We start from the raw sequence: 22,564 nt of genomic DNA, 5'->3' as shown, positions 1-22,564 counted from the left end.
AATGGGAATGGGAAATGGGAACTGGGAATGGGAATGGGAAATGGGAACTGGGAATGGGAAATGGGAATGGGAAATGGGAATGGGAATGGGAATGGGAAATGGGAACTGGGAATGGGAATGGGAAATGGGAACTGGGAATGGGAAATGGGAACTGGGAATGGGAAATGGGAAATAGGACTGGGAATGGGAATGGGGAATGGAACTGGAAATGGGGAATGGGAATGGGAAATGGAAATGGGAATGGGAAATGGGACTGGGAATAGAAATGGGGAATGGGAGCTGGGAATGGAAATGGGAATGGGAAATGGGAATGGGAAATGGGAATGGAAAATGGGACTGGGAATGGGAAATGGGAATGGGAAATGGGAATGGGAAATGGGAATGGAAAATGGAAATGGGAATGGGAAATGGGAATGGGACTGGGAATGGGAAATGGGAAATGGGACTGGGAAATGGGAATGGGAAATGGAACTGGGAATGGAAATGGGAATGGGCACTGGGAATGGGAAATGGGAATGGGAACTGGGAATGGGAAATGGGACTGGGAATGGGAATGGGAAATGGGACTGGGAATGGGAAATGGGAATGGAAAATGGGAACTGGGAATGGGGCTGGGAATGGGAAATGGGAATGGAAATGGGAATGGGAAATGGGAATGGGAAATGGGAATGGGAAATGGGACTGGGAATGGAACTGGGAAATGGGACTGGGAATGGGAAATGGGAATGGGCACTGGGAATGGGAACTGGGAATGGGAATGGGAAATGGAAATGGGCAATGGGAATGGGAAATGGGAATGGGACTGGGAAATGGGACTGGGAATGGAACTGGATAATGGGAATGGAAATGGGACTGGGAATGGAAATGGGAAATGGGAACTGGGAAATGGGAATGGGAACTGGGAATTGGCACTGGGAATGGGAAATGGGAATGGAACTGGGGAGGGACACTGGGAGGGACAATTGGATGAGGGCGCTGTGGGACACAAAGGGGGGGAAGGGGACACAAAGGGGGGGTGGGGACACAAAGGGGGGGTCCCTCCCGGGGGGGTCCCGCCCCATTTTCCCATTTTCCCATTTTCCCGCCCCATTTTCCCGCCCCATTTTCCCGCCCCATTTTCCCGCCGTTCCGCCCCCGCCCCGCCGGAAGTGGCGCCGCGCGCGCGCCCGTGACGTCACGCGCCTGTCCCCGCCATGATCCGCGCGGGGGCGGCCGCCCTGAGGGCCTGGAGCAAGGCCCGGGGCTGGGCCGCGGTGAGAACCGGGCGGGGAACGGCACCGGGAGAGCGGGGCTGGGCCGGGGGGAGAACCGGGCGGGGAAACCGGCGGGGAGCGGCACCGGTACCGCCATGGGAACGGGGGGAACCGGGCGGGGGCGGGGCCAGCGCCGTGAGGGGGCGGGGCCAGCGCCGTGAGGGCGGTGAGGGGCGGGGCCAGTGCTAAAGGGGGCGGGACCAGGGCGGCGAATGGGCGGGGGCATCGCGGAGGGGGCGGGGCCATCGCGGAGGGGGCGGGACCAGGGCGGTAAATGGGCGGGGCCATCGCGGAGGGGGCGGGACCAGGGCGGTGAATGGGCGGGGCCAATGCTAAAGAAGGCGGGGCCATGGCGGAGGGGGCGGGGCCAGGGCGGTGAACGGCACCGGGAGCGGGGCCGGTCCCCAATGTCCCCAATGTCCCCAATGATGTCCCCCATGTCCCCAATGTCCCCCCAATGTCCCCAATGTCCCCAATGTCCCCAATGTCCCCAATGTCCCAATGTCCCCAATGTCCCCAATGTCCCAATGTCCCCAATGTCCCCCCAATGTCCCCACTGTCTCCAATGTCCCCCCAATGTCCCCAATGTCCCCAATGTCCCAATGTCCCCAATATCCCCAATGTCCCCAATGTCCCCAATGTTCCCGATGTCCCCAGTGATGTCCCCAATGTCCCCAATGTCCCCAATGTCCCCCCAATGTCCCCAATGTCCCAATGTCCCGAATGTCCCCCCAATGTCCCAATGTCCCCAATGTCCCCAGTGATGTCCCCAATCCCCCCAATGTCCCCAATGTCCCCCCAATGTCCCCCCAATGTCCCCAATCCCCCCAATGTCCCCCCAATGTCCCCAATGTCCCCAATGTCCCCCCAATGTCCCCAATGTCCCCAATCCCCCCAATGTCCCCAATGTCCCCAATGTCCCCAATGTCCCCAATGATGTCCCAATGTCCCCGTCCCGCAGCTCTCGACGGCGCCCCCGGCCCCGCCCGCGGCACCCGAGCCCCGCAGGGGTGAGTGCGGGGATGGGGACACCTTGGGGACAATGCTGGGGGATGGGGACACCTTGGGGACACCTTGGGGACACCTTGGGGACAATGCTGGGGACAATGCTGGGGGCTGGGGACACGCTGGGGACAATGCTGGGGACAATGCTGGGGGCTGGGGACACCTTGGGGACAATGCTGGGGACAATACTGGGGGCTGGGGACACACTGGGGACAATGCTGGGGACAATGCTGGGGGCTGGGGACACCTTGGGGACAATGCTGGGGACAATGCTGGGGGCTGGGGACATGCTGGGGACAGCAGGAGGTGGCTGGGGACACCTTGGGGACAATGCTGGGGACAATGCTGGGGGCTGGGGACATGCTGGGGACAGCAGGAGGTGGCTGGGGACACCTTGGGGACAATGCTGGGGACAATGCTGGGGGCTGGGGACACGCTGGGGACAGCAGGGAAGGGGCTGGGGACACCTTGGGGACAATGCTGGGGGCTGGGGACATGCTGGGGACAGCGGGGAGGGGCTGGGGACACCCTGGGGACAATGCTGGGGGCTGGGGACAGTAGGGAAGGGGCTGGGGACAGCGGGGAAGGGCTGGGGACACCCTGGGGACACCTTGGGGACAATGCTGGGGGCTGGGGACATGCTGGGAACAGAGGGGAGGGGCTGGGGACACCTTGGGGACAATGCTGGGGACAATGCTGGGGGCTGGGGACACGCTGGGGACAATGCTGGGGGCTGGGGACACGCTGGGGACAATGCTGGGGGCTGGGGACACGCTGGGGACAATGCTGGGGACAATGCTGGGGGCTGGGGACAGTAGGGAAGGGGCTGGGGACACCTTGGGGACAGCAGGAGGTGGCTGGGGACACCTTGGGGACAATGCTGGGGGCAATGCTGGGGGCTGGGGACACGCTGGGGACAGCAGGAGGTGGCTGGGGACACCTTGGGGACAATGCTGGGGGCAATGCTGGGGGCTGGGGACACGCTGGGGACAGCGGAGAGGGGCTGGGGACACCTTGGGGACAATGCTGGGGGCTGGGGACAGTAGGGAAGGGGCTGGGGACACGCTGGGGACAGCAGGAGGTGGCTGGGGACACCTTGGGGACAATGCTGGGGACAATGCTGGGGGCTGGGGACACGCTGGGGACAGCGGAGAGGGGCTGGGGACACCTTGGGGACAATGCTGGGGGCTGGGGACATGCTGGGGACAGCAGGGACAATGCTGGGGACAACAGGGAAGGGGCTGGGGACACCTTGGGGACAACGCTGGGGGCTGGGGACACCTTGGGGACAACGCTGGGGGTTGGGGACAGCGGGAGGGGGTGGCCGTGGCGGTGGGGACATCACGGCCAGGGCCACCACGGGGCTTTGGGGACATCAGAGCTGGCTGTCGGTGCTCTGGGGGACGCCAGCACCGCCCTGTGAGTGTCCCCACGTGTCCCCAGAGGAGCCCCCGGTGCCACCCCCGGTGCCACCCCCGGTGCCGTCCCCGGTGCTGCGGAGCTGCCGTGTCCCCGTGGTGCCACCGCTGTCCCCGCTGCAGGCCTGGGTGGGGTCCCTGCGTCACCCCGAGGACACCCTGAGGGGTCTGGCTGACCTGCACCCCGACGTCTTTGGGGTCAGCCCCAGGTGGGGACCTTGGGGACACCCCTGGGGGCGCTGGGGGGACACTGGGGACACCCCTGGGGGCGTTGGGGACACCCCTGGGGGCTCTGGGGGGACACTGGGGACACCCCTGGGGGCTCTGGGGGGACACTGGAGACACCCCTGGGGCCGTTGGGGACACCCCTGGGGGTGTTGGGGACACCCCTGGGGACATTGGGGACACGTCTGGGGGCGTTGGGGATACCCCTGGGGACATTGGGGACACCCCTGGGGGTGTTGGGGACACCCCTGGGGGCTCTGGGGACACCCCTGGGGACATTTGGGGCACGTCTGGGGGTGTTGGGGACACCCCTGGGGGCACTGGGGACTCCCCTGGGGACACTGGGGACACGTCTGGGGGTGTTGGGGACACCCCTGGGGGCTCTGGGGGGACACTGGGGACACCCCTGGGGGCGTTGGGGACACCCCTGGGGGCTCTGGGGTCATTGGGGACACCCCTGGGGGCTCTGGGGTCATTGGGGACACCCCTGGGGTCATTGGGGACACCCCTGGGGACATTGGGGACACCCCTGGGGGCGTTGGGGTCACCCCTGGGGGCTCTGGGGTCATTGGGGACACCCCTGGGGGCGCTGGGGACACCCCTGGGGGCGTTGGGGACACCCCTGGGGACATTGGGGACACCCCTGGGGGCTCTGGGGGGACACTGGGGACACCCCTGGGGGCTCTGGGGGGACATTGGGGACACCCCTGGGGGCGTTGGGGACACCCCTGGGGGCTCTGGGGTCATTGGGGACACCTTTGGGGGTGTTGGGGACACCTCTGGGGGTGTTGGGGACACCCCTGGGGTCATTGGGGACACCCCTGGGGGTGTTGGGGACACCCCTGGGGGCTCTGGGGACACCCCTGGGGGTGTTGGGGACACCCCTGGGGTCATTGGGGACACCCCTGGGGGTTCTGGGGACATTGGGGACACCCCTGGGGGTGTTGGGGACACCCCTGGGGGCTCTGGGGACACCCCTGGGGGCGTTGGGGACACCCCTGGGGGCTCTGGGGGGACACTGGGGACACCCCTGGGGACATTGGGGACACCCCTGGGGACATTGGGGACACGTCTGGGGGTGTTGGGGACACCCCTGGGGGCGCTGGGGACACCCCTGGGGACATTGGGGACACCCCTGGGGACACTGGGGACACCCCTGGGGGTGTTGGGGACACCCCTGGTGGCTCTGGGTGAGTGTCCCCCGTGTCCCCCGTGTCCCCCTGTCCCCAGGCTGGACATCCTGCACACGGTGGCCACGTGGCAGAGGAACTACAAGAGAATCGTGAGTGTGGGGAGGGGATTTGGGGGGGATTTGGGGGCAGAATTGGGGGGATTTGGGGGGGAAAAGGGGGATTTGGGGGGAAAAAGGGGGGATTTGGGGGGAAAAGGGGATTTGGGGGGGAAAAAGGGGGATTTGGGGGAGAAAAAAGGGGGGATTTGGGGGGGAAAAAAGGGGGATTTGGGGGTGGAAAAAGGGGGATTTGGGGGTGGAAAATTGGGGGATTTGGGGGGAAAAGGGGATTTGGGGGGGAAAAAAGGGGGATTTGGGGGTGGAAAATGGGATTTGGGGGAAAAAGGGGGATTTGGGGGGAAAAGGGGGGATTTGGGGGTGGAAAATGGGATTTGTGGGAAAAAGGGGGATTTGGGGGGAAAAGGGGGGATTTGGGGGCAGAAAAGGGGGGATTTGGGGGTGGAAAATGGGATTTGTGGGAAAAAGGGGGATTTGGGGGGAAAAGGGGGGATTTGGGGGGGAAAAAAGGGGGATTTGGGGGTGGAAAATGGGATTTGGGGGAAAAAGGGGGATTTGGGGGCAGAAAAGGGGGGATTTGTGGGGAAAATGGGATTTGGGGCTGGAAAATTGGATTTGGGGGAAAAAGGGGATTTGGGGGAGAAAAGGGAGGATTTGGGGGGAAAAAGGGGGATTTGGGGGGGAAAGGGGGATTTGGGGGGGGAAATTGGGGGATTTGGGGGGAAAAAGGAGGATTTGGGGGGAAAGGGGGGATTTGGGGGTGGAAAATGGGATTTGGGGGGAAAAGAAGGGATTTGGGGGGGAAAAGAGGGGATTTGGAGGGGGGAAATGGGGATTGGGAGGGGAAAAAGGGATTTGGGGCTGGAAAATGGGATTTGGGGGAAAAAGGGGGATTTGGGGGGGAAAAAGGGGGTATTTTGGGGGAAAAGAGGGGATTGGGGGCAGAAAAGGGGGGATTTGGGGGGAAAATGGGGGATTTGGGGGGGAAAAAGAGAGATTTGGGGGGGAAAAAAGGGGGATTTGGGGGTGGAAAATGGGATTTGGGGGAAAAAGGGGGATTTGGGGGCAGAAAAGGGGGGATTTGGGGGGAAAAAAGGGGGGATTTGGAGGGGGGAAATAGGGATTGGGAGGGAAAAAGGGATTTGGGGCTGGAAAATTCGATTTGGGGGAGAAAAGAGGGGATTTGGGGGCAGAAAAGGGGGGATTTGGGGGTGGAAAATGATATTTGGGGGCAGAAAAGAGGGGATTGGGGGGAAAAGAAGGGATTTGGGGGGAAAAAAGGGGGATTTGGGGGTGGAAAATGGGATTTGGGGGATTTGGGGGGATTTGGGGGCAGAAAAGGGGGCATTTGGGGGGAAAAGAAGGGATTGGGGGCAGAAAAGGGGGGATTTGGGGGGAAAGGGGGATTTGGGGGGAAAGGGGATTTGGGGGGAGAAAAGGGGGGATTTGGGGGGAGAAAAGGGGGGATTTGGGGGAAAAAGGGGATTTGGGGGCAGAAAAGGGGGGATTTGGGGGGGAAAAGAGGGGATTTGGAGGGGGGAAATGGGGATTGGGAGGGAAAAAGGGATTTGGGGCTGGAAAATTGGATTTGGGGGAAAAAGGGGGATTTGGGGGCAGAAAAGGGGGATTTGGTGGGGGAAAAGGGGGATTTGGGGGGAAAAAGGGGGATTTGGGGGAAAAAGGGGGATTTGGGGGGAAAAAGGGGGTTTTGGGGGGAAAAAGGGGGGATTTGGGGGGAAAGGGGGGATTTGGGGGGGAAAAGAGGGGATTTGGGGGCAGAATTGGGGGATTTGGGGGGGAAAAGGGGGATTTGGGTTGGAAAATGGGATTTGGGGGGAAAAGGGGATTTGGGGGCAGAAAAGGGGGGATTTGGGGGGGGAAAGAGGGGATTTGGGGGGGAAAAGGGGGGATTTGGGGGGAAAAGGGGGGATTTGGGGGGAAAAAGGGGGGATTTGGGGGTGGAAAATGGGATTTGGGGGAAAAAGGGGATTTGGGGGAAAAAGGGGGATTTGGGGGTGGAAAATGGGATTTGGGGGAAAAAGGGGATTTGGGGGCAGAAAAGGGGGGATTTGGGGGGAAAAAGGGGATTTGGGGGGGGAAAATGGGGATTGGGAGGGGAAAAGGGATTTGGGACTGGAAAATGGGATTTGGGGGAAAAGGGGATTTGGGGGGAAAAGGGGATTTGGAGGGGGGAAAGGATTTGGGGGCAGAGAAGGGGGGATTTGGGGGGGAAAAGGGGGGATTTGGGGGGGAAAAAAGGGGGGATTTGGGGGGGAAAAAAGGGGGGATTTGGGGGGAAAAGAGGGGATTTGGGGGGAAAAGGGGATTTGGGGGGAAAAAGGGGGATTTGGGGGTGGAAAATGGGATTTGGGGGGAAAAGGGGGATTTGGGGGGAAAGGGGGGATTTGGGGGGGAAAAAAAGGGGGATTTGCGGGGGCAGAAAAGAGGGGATTTGGGGGAGAAAAGGGGGGATTTCGGGGGAAAAGAGGGGATTTGGGGGAAAAAAGGGGGGATTTGGAGGGGGGAAATGGGGATTGGGAGGGGAAAAGGGATTTGGGGCTGGAAAATGGGATTTGGGGGAGAAAAGAGGGGATTTGGGGGCAGAAAAGGGGGGATTTGGGGGGAAAAGAGGGGATTTGAGGGGGAAAAAGGAGGATTTGGGGGGGAAAAAAGGGGGATTTGGGGGTGGAAAATGGGATTTGGGGGGAAAAGAGGAGATTTAGGGGCAGAAAAAGGGGGATTTGGGGGTGGAAAATTGGATTTGGGGGAAAAAGGGGATTTGGGGGGAAAAGGGGATTGGGGGGGAAAAGGGGATTGGGGGGGGAAAGGGTTTGGGGGCAGAAAAGGGGGGATTTGGGGGGGAAAAGAGGGGATTTGGGGGGGAATAAGGAGGATTTGGGGGGAAAGGGGGGATTTGGGGGGAAAAAGGAATTTGGGGGTGGAAAATGGGATTTGGGGGAGAAAATAGGGGATTTGGGGGGAAAAGGGGGGATTTGGGGGGAAAAGAGGGGATTTGGGGGCAGAAAAGGGGGGATTTGGGGGTGGAAAATGGGGTGGGGGTCACGGGGTGACGGTGTCCCGCCGATTGTCCCCAAAATGTGTTGGGGGGGAGTCCCAGGAAGGGTCTGGGTGCCCCGAGGAGCTTTTGGGGGTGCCCCGAGGAGCTTTTGGGGGTTCTGGGGTGCCCCGAGGAGCTTTTGGGGCGCCCCGAGGAGCTTTTGGGGGTGCCCCGAGGAGCTTTTGGGGGTTCTGGGGTGCCCCGAGGAGCTTTTGGGGTGCCCCGAGGAGCTTTTGGGGGTGCCCCGAGGAGCTTTTGGGGGTTCTGGGGCGCCCTGAGGAGCTTTTGGGGTGCCCCGAGGAGCTTTTGGGGGTTCTGGGGCGCCCCGAGGAGCTTTTGGGGGTGCCCCGAGGAGCTTTTGGGGGTTCTGGGGCGCCCCGAGGAGCTTTTGGGGGTGCCCCGAGGAGCTTTTGGGGTGCCCCGAGGAGCTTTTGGGGGTTCTGGGGTGCCCCGAGGAGCTTTTGGGGTGCCCCGGGGAGCTTTTGGGGGTGCCCCGAGGAGCTTTGGGGGCGCCCCGAGGAGCTTTTGGGGGTTCTGGGGTGCCCCGAGGAGCTTTTGGGGCGCCCCGAGGAGCTTTTGGGGGTGCCCCGAGGAGCTTTTGGGGGTGCCCCGAGGAGCTTTTGGGGGTTCTGGGGTGCCCCGAGGAGCTTTTGGGGGTGCCCCGAGTAGCTTTTGGGGGTTCTGGGGTGCCCCGAGGAGCTTTTGGGGTGCCCCGAGTAGCTTTTGGGGGTTCTGGGGTGCCCCGAGGAGCTTTTGGGGGTGCCCCGAGGAGCTTTTGGGGGTGCCCCGAGGAGCTTTTGGGGGTTCTGGGGTGCCCCGAGGAGCTTTTGGGGGTGCCCCGAGGAGCTTTTGGGGTGCCCCGAGGAGCTTTTGGGGGTGCCCCGAGGAGCTTTTGGGGGTTCTGGGGTGCCCCGAGGAGCTTTTGGGGGCGCCCCGAGGAGCTTTTGGGGTGCCCCGAGGAGCTTTTGGGGGTTCTGGGGCGCCCCGAGGAGCTTTTGGGGGTGCCCCGAGGAGCTTTTGGGGGTTCTGGGGCGCCCCGAGGAGCTTTTGGGGGTGCCCCGAGGAGCTTTTGGGGTGCCCCGAGGAGCTTTTGGGGGTTCTGGGGTGCCCCGAGGAGCTTTTGGGGTGCCCCGGGGAGCTTTTGGGGGTGCCCCGAGGAGCTTTGGGGGCGCCCCGAGGAGCTTTTGGGGGTTCTGGGGTGCCCCGAGGAGCTTTTGGGGCGCCCCGAGGAGCTTTTGGGGGTGCCCCGAGGAGCTTTTGGGGGTGCCCCGAGGAGCTTTTGGGGGTTCTGGGGTGCCCCGAGGAGCTTTTGGGGGTGCCCCGAGTAGCTTTTGGGGGTTCTGGGGTGCCCCGAGGAGCTTTTGGGGTGCCCCGAGTAGCTTTTGGGGGTTCTGGGGTGCCCCGAGGAGCTTTTGGGGGTGCCCCGAGGAGCTTTTGGGGGTGCCCCGAGGAGCTTTTGGGGGTTCTGGGGTGCCCCGAGGAGCTTTTGGGGGTGCCCCGAGGAGCTTTTGGGGTGCCCCGAGGAGCTTTTGGGGGTGCCCCGAGGAGCTTTTGGGGGTTCTGGGGTGCCCCGAGGAGCTTTTGGGGGCGCCCCGAGGAGCTTTTGGGGTGCCCCGAGGAGCTTTTGGGGTGCCCCGAGGAGCTTTTGGGGGTGCCCCGGGGAGCTTTTGGGGTGCCCTGAGGAGCTTTTGGGGGTGCCCCGAGGAGCTTTTGGGGGTTCTGGGGCGCCCCGAGGAGCTTTTGGGGGTGCCCCGAGGAGCTTTTGGGGGTGCCCCGAGGAGCTTTTGGGGGTTCTGGGGCGCCCCGAGGAGCTTTTGGGGGCGCCCCGAGGAGCTTTTGGGGTGCCCCGAGGAGCTTTTGGGGTGCCCCGAGGAGCTTTTGGGGGTTCTGGGGTGCCCCGGGGAGCTTTTGGGGTGCCCCGAGGAGCTTTTGGGGTGCCCCGAGGAGCTTTTGGGGGTTCTGGGGCGCCCCGAGGAGCTTTTGGGGGTGCCCCGAGGAGCTTTTGGGGATTCTGGGGCGCCCCGAGGAGCTTTTGGGGGTGCCCCGAGGAGCTTTTGGGGCGCCCCGGGGAGCTTTTGGGGGTTCTGGGGTGCCCCGAGGAGCTTTTGGGGCGCCCCGAGGAGCTTTTGGGGTGCCCCGAGGAGCTTTTGGGGGTGCCCCGAGGAGCTTTTGGGGTGCCCCGAGGAGCTTTTGGGGGTGCCCCGAGGAGCTTTTGGGGGTTCTGGGGCGCCCCGAGGAGCTTTTGGGGGTGCCCCGACGAGCTTTTGGGGGTGCCCCGAGGAGCTTTTGGGGTGCCCCGAGGAGCTTTTGGGGGTTCTGGGGTGCCCCGAGGAGCTTTTGGGGGTTCTGGGGTGCCCCGAGGAGCTTTTGGGGGTTCTGGGGTGCCCCGAGGAGCTTTTGGGGGTGCCCCGAGGAGCTTTTGGGGGTTCTGGGGTGCCCCGAGGAGCTTTTGGGGCGCCCCGAGGAGCTTTTGGGGTGCCCCGAGGAGCTTTTGGGGGCGCCCCGAGGAGCTTTTGGGGGTTCTGGGGCGCCCCGAGGAGCTTTTGGGGGTGCCCCGAGGAGCTTTTGGGGGTTCTGGGGTGCCCCGAGGAGCTTTTGGGGTGCCCCGAGGAGCTTTTGGGGGTGCCCCGGGGAGCTTTTGGGGGTGCCCCGAGGAGCTTTTGGGGTGTCCCGAGGAGCTTTTGGGGGTTCTGGGGTGCCCCGAGGAGCTTTTGGGGTGCCCCGAGGAGCTTTTGGGGGTGCCCCGAGGAGCTTTTGGGGGTTCTGGGGCGCCCCGAGGAGCTTTTGGGGGTGCCCCGAGGAGCTTTTGGGGGTTCTGGGGCGCCCTGAGGAGCTTTTGGGGGTGCCCCGAGGAGCTTTTGGGGGTTCTGGGGTGCCCCGAGGAGCTTTTGGGGGTGCCCCGAGGAGCTTTTGGGGTGCCCCGAGGAGCTTTTGGGGGTGCCCCGGGGAGCTTTTGGGGTGCCCCGAGGAGCTTTTGGGGTGCCCCGGGGAGCTTTTGGGGGTTCTGGGGTGCCTCGAGGAGCTTTTGGGGGTTCTGGGGTGCCCCGAGGAGCTTTTGGGGGTTCTGGGGCGCCCCGAGGAGCTTTTGGGGGTGCCCCGAGGAGCTTTTGGGGTGCCCCGAGGAGCTTTTGGGGGTTCTGGGGTGCCTCGAGGAGCTTTTGGGGGTTCTGGGGCGCCCCGAGGAGCTTTTGGGGGTTCTGGGGCGCCCCGAGGAGCTTTTGGGGTGCCCCGAGGAGCTTTTGGGGGTTCTGGGGTGCCCCGAGGAGCTTTTGGGGGTGTCCCGAGGAGCTTTTGGGGCGCCCCGAGGAGCTTTTGGGGGTTCTGGGGTGCCCTGAGGAGCTTTTGGGGTGCCCCGAGGAGCTTTTGGGGTGCCCCGAGGAGCTTTTGGGGGTTCTGGGGTGCCCCGAGGAGCTTTTGGGGTGCCCCGAGGAGCTTTTGGGGGTGCCCCGAGGAGCTTTTGGGGCGCCCCGAGGAGCTTTTGGGGGTTCTGGGGCGCCCCGAGGAGCTTTTGGGGGTGCCCCGAGGAGCTTTTGGGGGTGCCCCGAGGAGCTTTTGGGGTGCCCCGAGGAGCTTTTGGGGGTTCTGGGGCGCCCCGAGGAGCTTTTGGGGGTTCTGGGGCGCCCCGAGGAGCTTTTGGGGTGCCCCGAGGAGCTTTTGGGGGTTCTGGGGTGCCCCGAGGAGCTTTTGGGGTGCCCCGAGGAGCTTTTGGGGGTTCTGGGGTGCCCCGAGGAGCTTTTGGGGGTGCCCCGAGGAGCTTTTGGGGGTTCTGGGGTGCCCCGAGGAGCTTTTGGGGTGCCCCGAGGAGCTTTTGGGGGTTCTGGGGCGCCCCGAGGAGCTTTTGGGGTGCCCCGAGGAGCTTTTGGGGTGCCCCGAGGAGCTTTTGGGGGTTCTGGGGCGCCCCGAGGAGCTTTTGGGGTGCCCCGAGGAGCTTTTGGGGGCGCCCCGAGGAGCTTTTGGGGGTGCCCCGAGGAGCTTTTGGGGTGCCCCGAGGAGCTTTTGGGGCGCCCCGAGGAGCTTTTGGGGCGCCCCGAGGAGCTTTTGGGGGTTCTGGGGTGCCCCGAGGAGCTTTTGGGGGTGCCCCGAGGAGCTTTTGGGGGTTCTGGGGTGCCCCGAGGAGCTTTTGGGGGTGCCCCGAGGAGCTTTTGGGGGTGCCCCGAGGAGCTTTTGGGGGTTCTGGGGCGCCCCGAGGAGCTTTTGGGGTGCCCCGAGGAGCTTTTGGGGGTTCTGGGGTGCCCCGGGGAGCTTTTGGGGGTGCCCCGAGGAGCTTTTGGGGGTTCTGGGGTGCCCCGAGGAGCTTTTGGGGTGCCCCGAGGAGCTTTTGGGGTGCCCCGAGGAGCTTTTGGGGGTTCTGGGGTGCCCCGAGGAGCTTTTGGGGTGCCCCGGGGAGCTTTTGGGGGTTCTGGGGTGCCCCGAGGAGCTTTTGGGGTGCCCCGGGGAGCTTTTGGGGGTGCCCCGAGGAGCTTTTGGGGGTTCTGGGGTGCCCCGAGGAGCTTTTGGGGTGCCCTGAGGAGCTTTTGGGGGTTCTGGGGTGCCCCGAGGAGCTTTTGGGGTGCCCCGAGGAGCTTTTGGGGGTTCTGGGGTGCCCCGAGGAGCTTTTGGGGGTGCCTCGGGGAGGTTTTGAGGGTTCTGGGGTGCCCCGGGGAGCTTTTGGGGTGCCCCGGGGAGCTTTTGGGGGTGCCCCGAGGAGCTTTTGGGGTGCCCCGAGGAGCTTTTGGGGTGCCCCGAGGAGCTTTTGGGGGTTCTGGGGGTGCCCCGAGGAGCTTTTTGGGGTGCCCCGGTGGGGTGGGGGTGTCCGGTGACCGTGTCCCCGTGTCCCCGTGTCCCCAGAGCCACGCGCGGGTGCGCAGCCGGGCCGAGGTGCGCGGCGGGGGCCGCAAGCCCTGGCGGCAGAAGGGCTCCGGGCGAGCCCGGCACGGCTCGGCACGGTCCCCGCTCTGGAGGGGCGGTGAGTGGCACCGGGACACCCGCGGGGACAGCGGGATGGGGACAGCGGGGTGGGGACAACAGGGTGGGGATGGGGACATCGGGATGGGGACAATGGGATGGGGACACCGGGATGGGGATGGGGACACTGGGATGGGGACACTGCAGGGAGGACACCGGCGGGGACACCGGGATGAGGACACCGGGATGGGGACAACGGGGTGGGGACAACAGGGTGGGGACACCGGGATGGGGACAATGGGGTGGGGACAGCGGGATGGGGATGGGGACACCGGGATGGGGACACGGGAATGGGGACAATGGGATGGGTGCACTGGGACGGGGACACTGGGATGGGGACACCGGGATGGGGACAATGGGGTGGGGACAGCGGGACGGGGACAGGGACATGGGGATGGGGACACCGGGATGGGGATGGGGACACTGGGATGGGGACACCAGGATGGGGACACCGGGATGGGGATGGGGACACTGCGGGGAGGACACCGGGATGGGGACAATGGGGTGGGGACAGCGGGATGGGGACAATGGGATGGGTGCACTGGGATGGGGACACCAGGATGGGGACAATGGGATGGGTGCACTGGGATGGGGACACTGGGGTGGGGATGGGGACACAGGGATGGGGACATTGTGGGGGTGGGGACACCAGGATGGGGATGGGGACACTGAGGCAGGGACACCGAGATGGGGACATCGGGACAGCGACACCAGGGTGGGGACAACGTGGGGATTGTCCTGGGGATGGGGACACTGGGCTGGGGATGGGGACACAGGCCTGGGGACATCCTGGGGATAGGGATGGGGACATCACGGGGATGGGGACACCGGGCTGGGGACATCATGGGGACATCATGAGTGTGGCGACACGGGGCTGGGGACATCGTGGGGACACCGGGATGGGGACACGGGAATGGGGACAATGGGATGGGTGCACTGGGACAGGGACAATGGGATGGGGACACCGGGATGGGGACGGGGACACCGGGATGGGGACACCGGGATGGGGACAATGGGGTGGGGACAGCGGGATGGGGATGGGGACACCGGGTGGGGGACACCGGGATGGGGACACGGGAATGGGGACAATGGGGTGGGGACAGCGGGATGGGGATGGGGACACCGGGGGGGACACCGGGATGGGATGGGGACATGGGGATGGGGACACTGGGATGGGGACATCGTGGGGATTGTCCTGGGGATGGGGACACGGGGATGGGGACATCACGGGGATGGGGACACAGGCCTGGGGACATCCTGGGGATAGGGATGGGGGCACGGGGATGGGGATATCGTGGGGACATCATGAGTGTGGGGACACGGGGCTGGGGACATCGTGGGGACACCGTGGGGACGGGGACACGGGGCTGGGGATGGAAACACCGGTTTGGGGATGGGGACACGGGGCTGGGGACATCCCGGGGACATCGGGGAGCACCCCGTGGCACCATGGGGACACTGGGGACTGCCCTGGGGACACTATCGGGGTTCGGTGCCTCTGGTTCGGCGTCTCAGTGACACCCCAGGGACACCCAGGACAATCTTGGGGACACCACCCCGGGGACACAGTGTCTGTGCCGGGGGGGGTTTTGTCCCCTGGCCAGGGATGTCACCGTGTCCCCTCCTGGCAGGTGGCATCGCCCACGGCCCGCGGGGCCCCACCAGCTACTTCTACATGCTGCCCATGCGGGTGAGGGTGCTGGGGCTGAAGGTGGCCCTGAGCGCGAAGCTGATGCAGGTACGGGGGTGGCCCGGGGGACTTGGGGACACCAGGGGCTGGGGGACAGGGTGACAATGTCCCCCGTGTCCCTGGCAGGACGAGCTGCACCTGGTGGACAGCCTGGAGATGCCCAGCGGTGACCCCCGGTACCTGCAGGAGCTGGCCCGGGCACGGCGCTGGGGACACTCCGTGCTGGTGGTGGACAGGTGGGACATTGGGGACAGGGTTGGGGACATTGGGGACACTGGGGACACTGGGGACATTGGGGACACTGGGACAGAGCTGGGGACATTGGGACACTGGGGACATTGGGGACACTGGGACACTGGGGACACTGGGGACACTGGGGACATTGGGAGAGGGCTGGGGACACTCCGTGCTGGTGGTGGACAGGTGGGACATTGGGGACAGGGTTGGGGACATTGGGGACACTGGGACGGAGCTGGGGACACTGGGACAGAGCTGGGGATACTGGGACACTGGGGACATTGGGACAGAGCTGGGGACATTGGGGACAGGGCTGGGGACACTCCGTGCTGGTGGTGGACAGGTGGGACAGGGGACACTGGGGGGGACACTGGGGACACTGGGGACATTGGGACAGGGCTGGGGACACTGGGGACATTTGGGACAGAGCTGGGGACAGGGTTGGGGACATTGGGGACAGGGCTGGGGACACTGGGACAGAGATGGGGACATTGGGGACAGAGCTGGGGACATTGGGGACAGGGTTGGGGACATTGGGGACACGGGACAGGTCTGGGGACACTGGGGACATTGGGGACAGGGCTGGGGACACTGGGGACACTGGGGACATTGGGGACATTTGGGAGAGGGCTGGGGACATTGGGGACACTGGGGACACTGGGGACATTGGGGACAGGGCTGGGGACACTGGGACACAACTGGGGACACTGGGACAGGGCTGGGGACACTGGGACAGAGCTGGGGACATTGGGGACAGGGCTGGGGACACTGGGGACATTGGGACAGGGCTGGGGACATTGGGGACATTGGGTACATTAGGGACAGGGTTGGGGACACTCGGGACAGGGCTGGGGACACTGGGGCAGGGCTGGGGACACTGGGAGAGGGCTGGGGACATTGGGGACAGGGCTGGGGACATTGGGGACAGGGCTGGGGACACTGGGAGAGGGCTGGGGACATTGGGGACAGGGCTGGGGACATTGGGGACAGGGCTGGGGACACTGGGGATACTGGGGACAGAGCTGGGGACATTGGGGACACTGGGGACACTGGGGACACTGGGACAGGGCTGGGGACATTGGGGACAGGGCTGGGGACACTCCGTGCTGGTGGTGGACAGGTGGGAGAGGGGACACTGGGGGGACACTGGGGACACTGGGGACAGGGCTGGGGACACTGGGACATTGGGGACATTGGGGACAGGGCTGGGGACACTGGGGACAGGGCTGGGGACACTGGGACACAACTGGGGACACTGGGGACAGGGCTGGGGACACTCCGTGCCGGTGGTGGACAGGTGGGACAGGGGACACTGGGGGGGACACTGGGGACACTGGGGACATTGGGGACACTGGGACAGAGCTGGGGACACTGGGGACATTGGGGACAGGGCTGGGGACACTCCGTGCTGGTGGTGGACAGGTGGGACAGGGGACACTGGGGACACTGGGGACATTGGGACAGGGTTGGGGACATTTGGGACAGGGCTGGGGACATTGGGACACTGGGGACATTGGGGACAGGGCTGGGGACACTCCGTGCTGGTGGTGGACAGGTGGGACAGGGGACACTGGGGACACTGGGGACACTGGGACACGGCTGGGGACACTGGGACAGGGCTGGGGACATTTGGGACACTGGGGACATTGGGGACATTGGGGACAGGGCTGGGGACACTGGGACACTGGGGACATTGGGGACAGGGCTGGGGACACTCCGTGCTGGTGGTGAACAGGTGGGACAGGGGACACTGGGGGGGACACTGGGGACATTGGGGACACAACTGGGGACACTGGGGACAGGGCTGGGGACATTTGGGACAGGGCTGGGGACACTGGGACACTGAGGACATTGGGACAGAGTTGGGGACACTGGGAGAGGGCTGGGGACACTGGGAGATCACTGGGACACTGGGGACATTGGGGACAGGGCTGGGGACATTTGGGACAGTGCTGGGGTCACTGGGGACAGGGCTGGGGACACTGGGAGATGACTGGGGACACTGGGGACAGCAGGGTGGGTGGTGTTGGGGACAGTGAGGACAGAGAGGAACGGGCTATCCACAAAGCTGTGGACACCATATTTGCGTGTCCCCGCCTCGGGTGACACTTCGGGGACACTTTGGGGACACTTTGGTGACACTGCCACCCCCTTTTTGTCCCCACCCCAGCGACGAATTCCCGGAGAACATCATCGCCGCCGCCTCGGGGCTCAAATCCATCACCCTCATCCCCGCCCTGGGTGAGCCCCCCTTTCTTCCACCCCCCTGCAGCCGCTTTGGGGACCCCTGTGATGTCCCCAACGTGTCCCCAACGTGTCCCCAACGTGTCCCCAACGTGTCCCCGCAGGGCTGAACGTGCACAGCCTGCTGAAGCACCAGACCCTGGTGCTGACCCTGGGCGCTGTCACCTTCCTGGAGCAGCGGCTGCTGTGGCACGAGTCCCGTTATTCGCCCCTGGTGCCCTTCTCCCTGCCCCACCGGGACCCCCCGCCGCCCCCCCGGGCCGCCTGACACCCCCCCGGGTGGCATTTGTCACCATCGGGTGGCATTTGTCACCACCGAGTGGGATTTGTCACCACTGAGGGGGATTTGTCCCCTCCTGGGTCAGATTTGTCATTCTCGGGTCAGATTTGTTCCCTCCCGGGTCAGATTTGTCCCCTCCCCAGGTGGCATTTGTCACCCTCGGGTGGCATTTGTCACCATCGAGTGGGATTTGTCACCATCGAGTGGGATTTGTCACCACCGAGTGGGATTTGTCACCCTTGGGTGGCATTTGTCACCCTCGGGTGGGATTTGTCCCCTCCCCAGGTGGCATTTGTCACCCTCGGGTGGGATTTGTCACCCCCAGGTGGGATTTGTCCCTCCCCAGGTGGCATTTGTCACCCCCGGGTGGGATTTGTCACCCCCGGGTGGCATTTGTCCCCCCAAACCGTATCCAGCCCCGATCCCATCGGGAATTCGGGAATTTCGGGGCTGCTGTGGCCATTAAAGGGATTTTTTAATGGATTTTTTTATTTTGGGGGGAAGGTTTGGGGTTCCCACCTCCTTTTTTTGGGGGGGCTCTCCCCATATCCCCCTGGGATCCCCCCCAAATTCCAGCTCCTTTATCCCAGCCCCCTCCCCAAATTCCCAACCCCCAAAATCCCAAACCCTTTCCCACCCTGTGGCTGCAATTTCGGGAATTTCGGGAATTTTGGGGTCCTGGTGGCAGAGGAATTTTTATCTGTGTGCATCCCCCCCCCCACACACACCCCAAAAATGTCCCCAAATGTCCCCAAAAATGTCCCCAAATGTCCCCAAAAATGTCCCCAAAAATGTCCCCAAAAATGTCCCCAAATGTCCCCAAAAATGTCCCCAAATGTCCCCAAAAATGTCCCCAAATGTCCCCAAAAATGTCCCCAAATGTCCCCATCCCGGGCCCCCTCCCATCCCAGGCCGGAAAAGGAGGAAATTCGGGAAAAACAAATCCTGACCTCATCGGATTCCGTGGAAATTTGGGGCGTGGGGGGGTCTGGAGGTGCTCGGGGGGGGAATTTTGGGGGGTCCCCCCCTCATTCCCAAAAATCCCACTGGGAAATTTGGGAAGGGGGGGTCAAGGTTTGAGGGAATTTTGGGGATCCCGAGGGGAATTTTAGGAATCCCGCCGTGTCCTTCTGGGGGTGGGTTTTTGGGGAATATTCTGGAAAAAATCGGGAATTTTGAGGGGGCGGGGATCCCAATTTGGTGGGGGGGGAACTGGGGTGCAACTGGGAGGAACTGGGGTGCAACTGGGAGGAACTGGGATATTCCCGGGTGGAAGGAACCGCTGGAATTCGGCTCCTTCCTCCTCCTCCTCCTCCTCCTCGGGGATTTTTGGGGGGTCTCCGGCCGTGCCCATCCCGATCCCGGTGATTTCTGGGGTTTTTTTCCCGTTTTTCCCGTTTTTTTCCCGGTTTTTCCCGGTTTTTTCCCGTTTTTTTCCCGGTTTTTTCCCGGTTTTTCCCGTTTTTTTCCCGGTTTTTTCCCGGTTTTTCCCGTTTTTTTCCCGGTTTTTTCCCCGGTTTTTTCCCGGTTTTTTTCCCGGTTTTTTTCCCGGTTTTTTCCCGTTTTTTTTCCGGTTTTTTTCCCGTTTTTTTCCCGGTTTTTCCCGGTTTTTTTCCCGGTTTTCCAGGTTAAGGGGCCAATAATTCCGGGAATTGCTCCGGAGGGAAAATCTTGGGGCAGGTCCGGAGCCGCTTCCGGGCGGGGACAGGAGGGGACAGGAGGGGACAGGAGGGGACAGAGGCCACAAATGGGGCTGGGGGGGACAGGGGGACACCCAGGGGACAGGGGGACACAGGGAGGACACCCCAGGGACACCCAGGGGACACCCAGGGGACACCCAAGGGACACCCAGGGGACATCCAGGGGACAGGGGGACACAGGGAGGACACCCCAGGGGACACCCAGGGGACACCCAGGAGACACCCAAGGGACACCCAGGGGACAGGGGGACACCCAGGAGACACCCAGGGGACACCCAGGGGACACCCAAGGGACAGGGGGACACCCAGGGGACACCCAAGGGACACAGGGGGACACCCAAGGGACACCCAGGGGACACCCAGGGGACAGGGGGACACCCAGGGGACACCCAGGGGACATGGGGACAGCGAGGGGACAGTGAGGGGACACCCAGGGGACACCCAGGGGACAGGGGGACACCCAGGGGACACCCAGGGGACACCCAGGGGACACCCCAGGGGACACCCAGGGGACACCCAGGGGACACCCAGGGGATACCCAGGGGACAGGGGGACACCCAGGGGACACCCCAGGAGACACCCAAGGGACACAGGGGGACACAGGGAGGACACCCCAGGGGACACCCAGGGGACATCCAAGGGACAGAGGGACACCCAGGGGACACCCAGGGGACAGGGGGACACCCAGGGGACACGGGGGGACACAGGGAGGACACCCCAGGGGACACCCAGGGGACAGGGGGACACCCAGGGGACACCCAGGGGACATCCAGGGGACACAGGGACACCCAGGGGACACCCAGGGGACACCCAAGGGACACGGGGACACAGGGAGGACACCCAAGGGACACAGGGGGGCACCCAGGGGACACCCAGGGGACACAAGGAGGACACCCCAGGGGACACCCAGGGGACAGGGGCCACTGGCAGGAGGTGACAATGACAAGTCCTGCGGTGGGGGGGGGGTGGGGTGGCACATCCTGTTGACTCGGAGGTGGCAGCGGCTTCGTGTCCCCTTTGTCCCCCATGTCCCTGTGTCCTCCATGTCCCCAATGTCCCCAATGTCCCCCCAATGTCCCCAATGTCCCCAGTGTCCCCAATGTCCCCAATGTCCCCTTTGTCCCCAATGTCCCCCCAGTGTCCCCCATGTCCCCAGTGTCCCCAATGTCCCCAATGCCCCCAATGCCCCCAATGTCCCCCCAGTGTCCCCAATGTCCCCAATGTCCCCTTTGTCCCCCATTTCACCATGTCCCCAATGTCCCCCCAATGTCCCCAATGTCCCCAATGTCCCCAATGTCCCCCCAGTGTCCTCAATGTCCCCTTTGTCCCCAATGTCCCCAATGTCCCCCCAATGTCCCCAATGTCCCCCCAATGTCCCCAATGTCCCCAATGTCCCCAATCCCCCCAATGTCCCCAGTGTCCCCAGTGTCCCCAATCCCCCAATGTCCCCCCAATGTCCCCAATGTCCCCAATGTCCCCAATCCCCCAATGTCCCCAATGTCCCCAATGTCCCCAATGTCCCCCCAATGTCCCCAATCCCCCAATGTCCCCAATATCCCCAATGTCCCCAATGTCCCCCAATGTCCCCAATGTCCCCAGTGTCCCCAATGTCCCCAGTGTCCCTGTCCCCAGTGTCACTCTGCCTCCCGTGGTGGCCTCCGGGAGGCTCCGACATTCCCAAAATTCCCAAAATTCCCAAAATTCCGGGGACAAGGACAACCCGGCCCGCTGGTGGCACAGGAGGACAGGAGGGGACAATTGTCACCGGCCTTTGGTGGCCCGGAGGTGCCACCAGGGAGGGTGGCAGGGCTGGGTGGCACCACCAGAACCCCGGGGAAGGAAAACACGGGGGTGGGACAGTTGGGGACACTGAGGGGACACCACGGGGACATCGCGGGTGACAAAAATCCCCCGGCGTCAAAAAGTGACAAAATAGAGGAAGTGGCAGCCCTGGTGACAACGATGGTGGCAGGGTGACAAACGGGTGACAGGAGGGTGACGAGATGGTGGTGGCACTTCAGGGCTGGGGGGTGACAAGGAGGGGACAAGGGAGATGTGGCAGGAGGGAAAGAGGGGACAGGAAAATTGTCACATCCAGGAGAGGGGACAGGAAAATTGTGACATCCTGGGAGAGGGGACAGGAAAATTGTGACATTTTGGGAGAGGGGACAGGAAAATTGTCACATCCAGGAGAGGGGACAGGAAAATTGTCACATCTTGGGAGAGGGGACAGGAAAATTGTCACATTTTGGGAGAGGGGACAGGAAAATTGTCACATCTTGGGAGAGGGGACAGGAAAATTGTCACATCTTGGGAGAGGGGACAGGAAAATTGTCACATTTTGGGAGAGGGGACAGGAAAATTGTCACATCCAGGAGAGGGGACAGGAAAATTGTGACATCCAGGAGAGGGGACAGGAAAATTGTCACATTTTGGGAGAGGGGACAGGAAAATTGTGACATTCTGGGAGAGGGGACAGGAAAATTGTCACATCCCTGAGAGGGGACAGGAAAATTGTGACATCCAGGAGAGGGGACAGGAAAATTGTCACATCCTGGGAGAGGGGACAGGAAAATTGTGACATCCAGGAGAGGGGACAGGAAAATTGTCACATCTTGGGAGAGGGGACAGGAAAATTGTCACATTTTGGGAGAGGGGACAGGAAAATTGTGACATCCAGGAGAGGGGACAGGAAAATTGTCACATCTGGGAGAGGGGACAGGAAAATTGTGACATCCAGGAGAGGGGACAGGAAAATTGTCACATCTTGGGAGAGGGGACAGGAAAATTGTGACATCCAGGAGAGGGGACAGGAAAATTGTCACATCCAGGAGAGGGGACAGGAAAATTGTCACATCTTGGGAGAGGGGACAGGAAAATTGTGACATCCAGGAGAGGGGACAGGAAAATTGTCACATCCAGGAGAGGGGACAGGAAAATTGTGACATTCTGGGAGAGGGGACAGGAAAATTGTGACATTCTGGGAGAGGGGACAGGAAAATTGTCACATCCAGGAGAGGGGACAGGAAAATTGTGACATTCTGGGAGAGGGGACAGGAAAATTGTCACATCTTGGGAGAGGGAAATTGTCCCATCCCGGGACAGGGGGACAAGAAACGGCTCCGGGATGGGGCGGGAGAGGCCGGAGCCGCCCCGGGGAGCCCCGGCGGGTCCCGGCGCGAAGTCCCCGCGGCCCCGGAAATCCCCGGGGGCGGGACGGGGACCGGGGATAAAAGCGGCGAGCGCCCCGAGCGGGCCCGG

The 22,564-nt window shown here is 63.3% G+C and overlaps 1 protein-coding gene across 2 annotated transcripts; it reads left to right on the top strand.

Annotated features, from left to right (window-relative positions):
* Nucleotides 1–1,120: 1,120 nt before the first annotated feature.
* MRPL4 (mitochondrial ribosomal protein L4) lies at nt 1,121–18,086 on the top strand. 2 transcript variants are annotated; one of them, XM_072920081.1, is made up of 10 exons: nt 1,121–1,253; nt 2,215–2,263; nt 3,702–3,885; nt 5,132–5,183; nt 13,036–13,153; nt 14,784–14,890; nt 14,969–15,078; nt 17,250–17,320; nt 17,428–17,602; nt 17,950–18,086. In XM_072920081.1, the coding sequence occupies exons 1-9, from the start codon at nt 1,194–1,196 to the stop codon at nt 17,589–17,591; spliced, it is 915 nt and encodes a 304-aa protein (XP_072776182.1). In that variant the 5' UTR covers nt 1,121–1,193; the 3' UTR covers nt 17,592–17,602; nt 17,950–18,086. The 2 variants fall into 2 exon arrangements, with proteins under 2 accessions (XP_072776182.1, XP_072776181.1); XM_072920080.1 differs by lacking the exon at nt 17,950–18,086 and adding an exon at nt 17,747–17,862.
* The last annotated feature ends 4,478 nt before the right edge of the window (nt 18,087–22,564 follow it).

This window comes from Taeniopygia guttata, chromosome 30 (genome assembly GCF_048771995.1).
Source record: "Taeniopygia guttata chromosome 30, bTaeGut7.mat, whole genome shotgun sequence".
Lineage (NCBI taxonomy): Eukaryota > Metazoa > Chordata > Aves > Passeriformes > Estrildidae > Taeniopygia > Taeniopygia guttata.
Note: the sequence above shows the minus strand (reverse complement) of the source record. Positions and strands in the feature narration are given on the sequence as shown.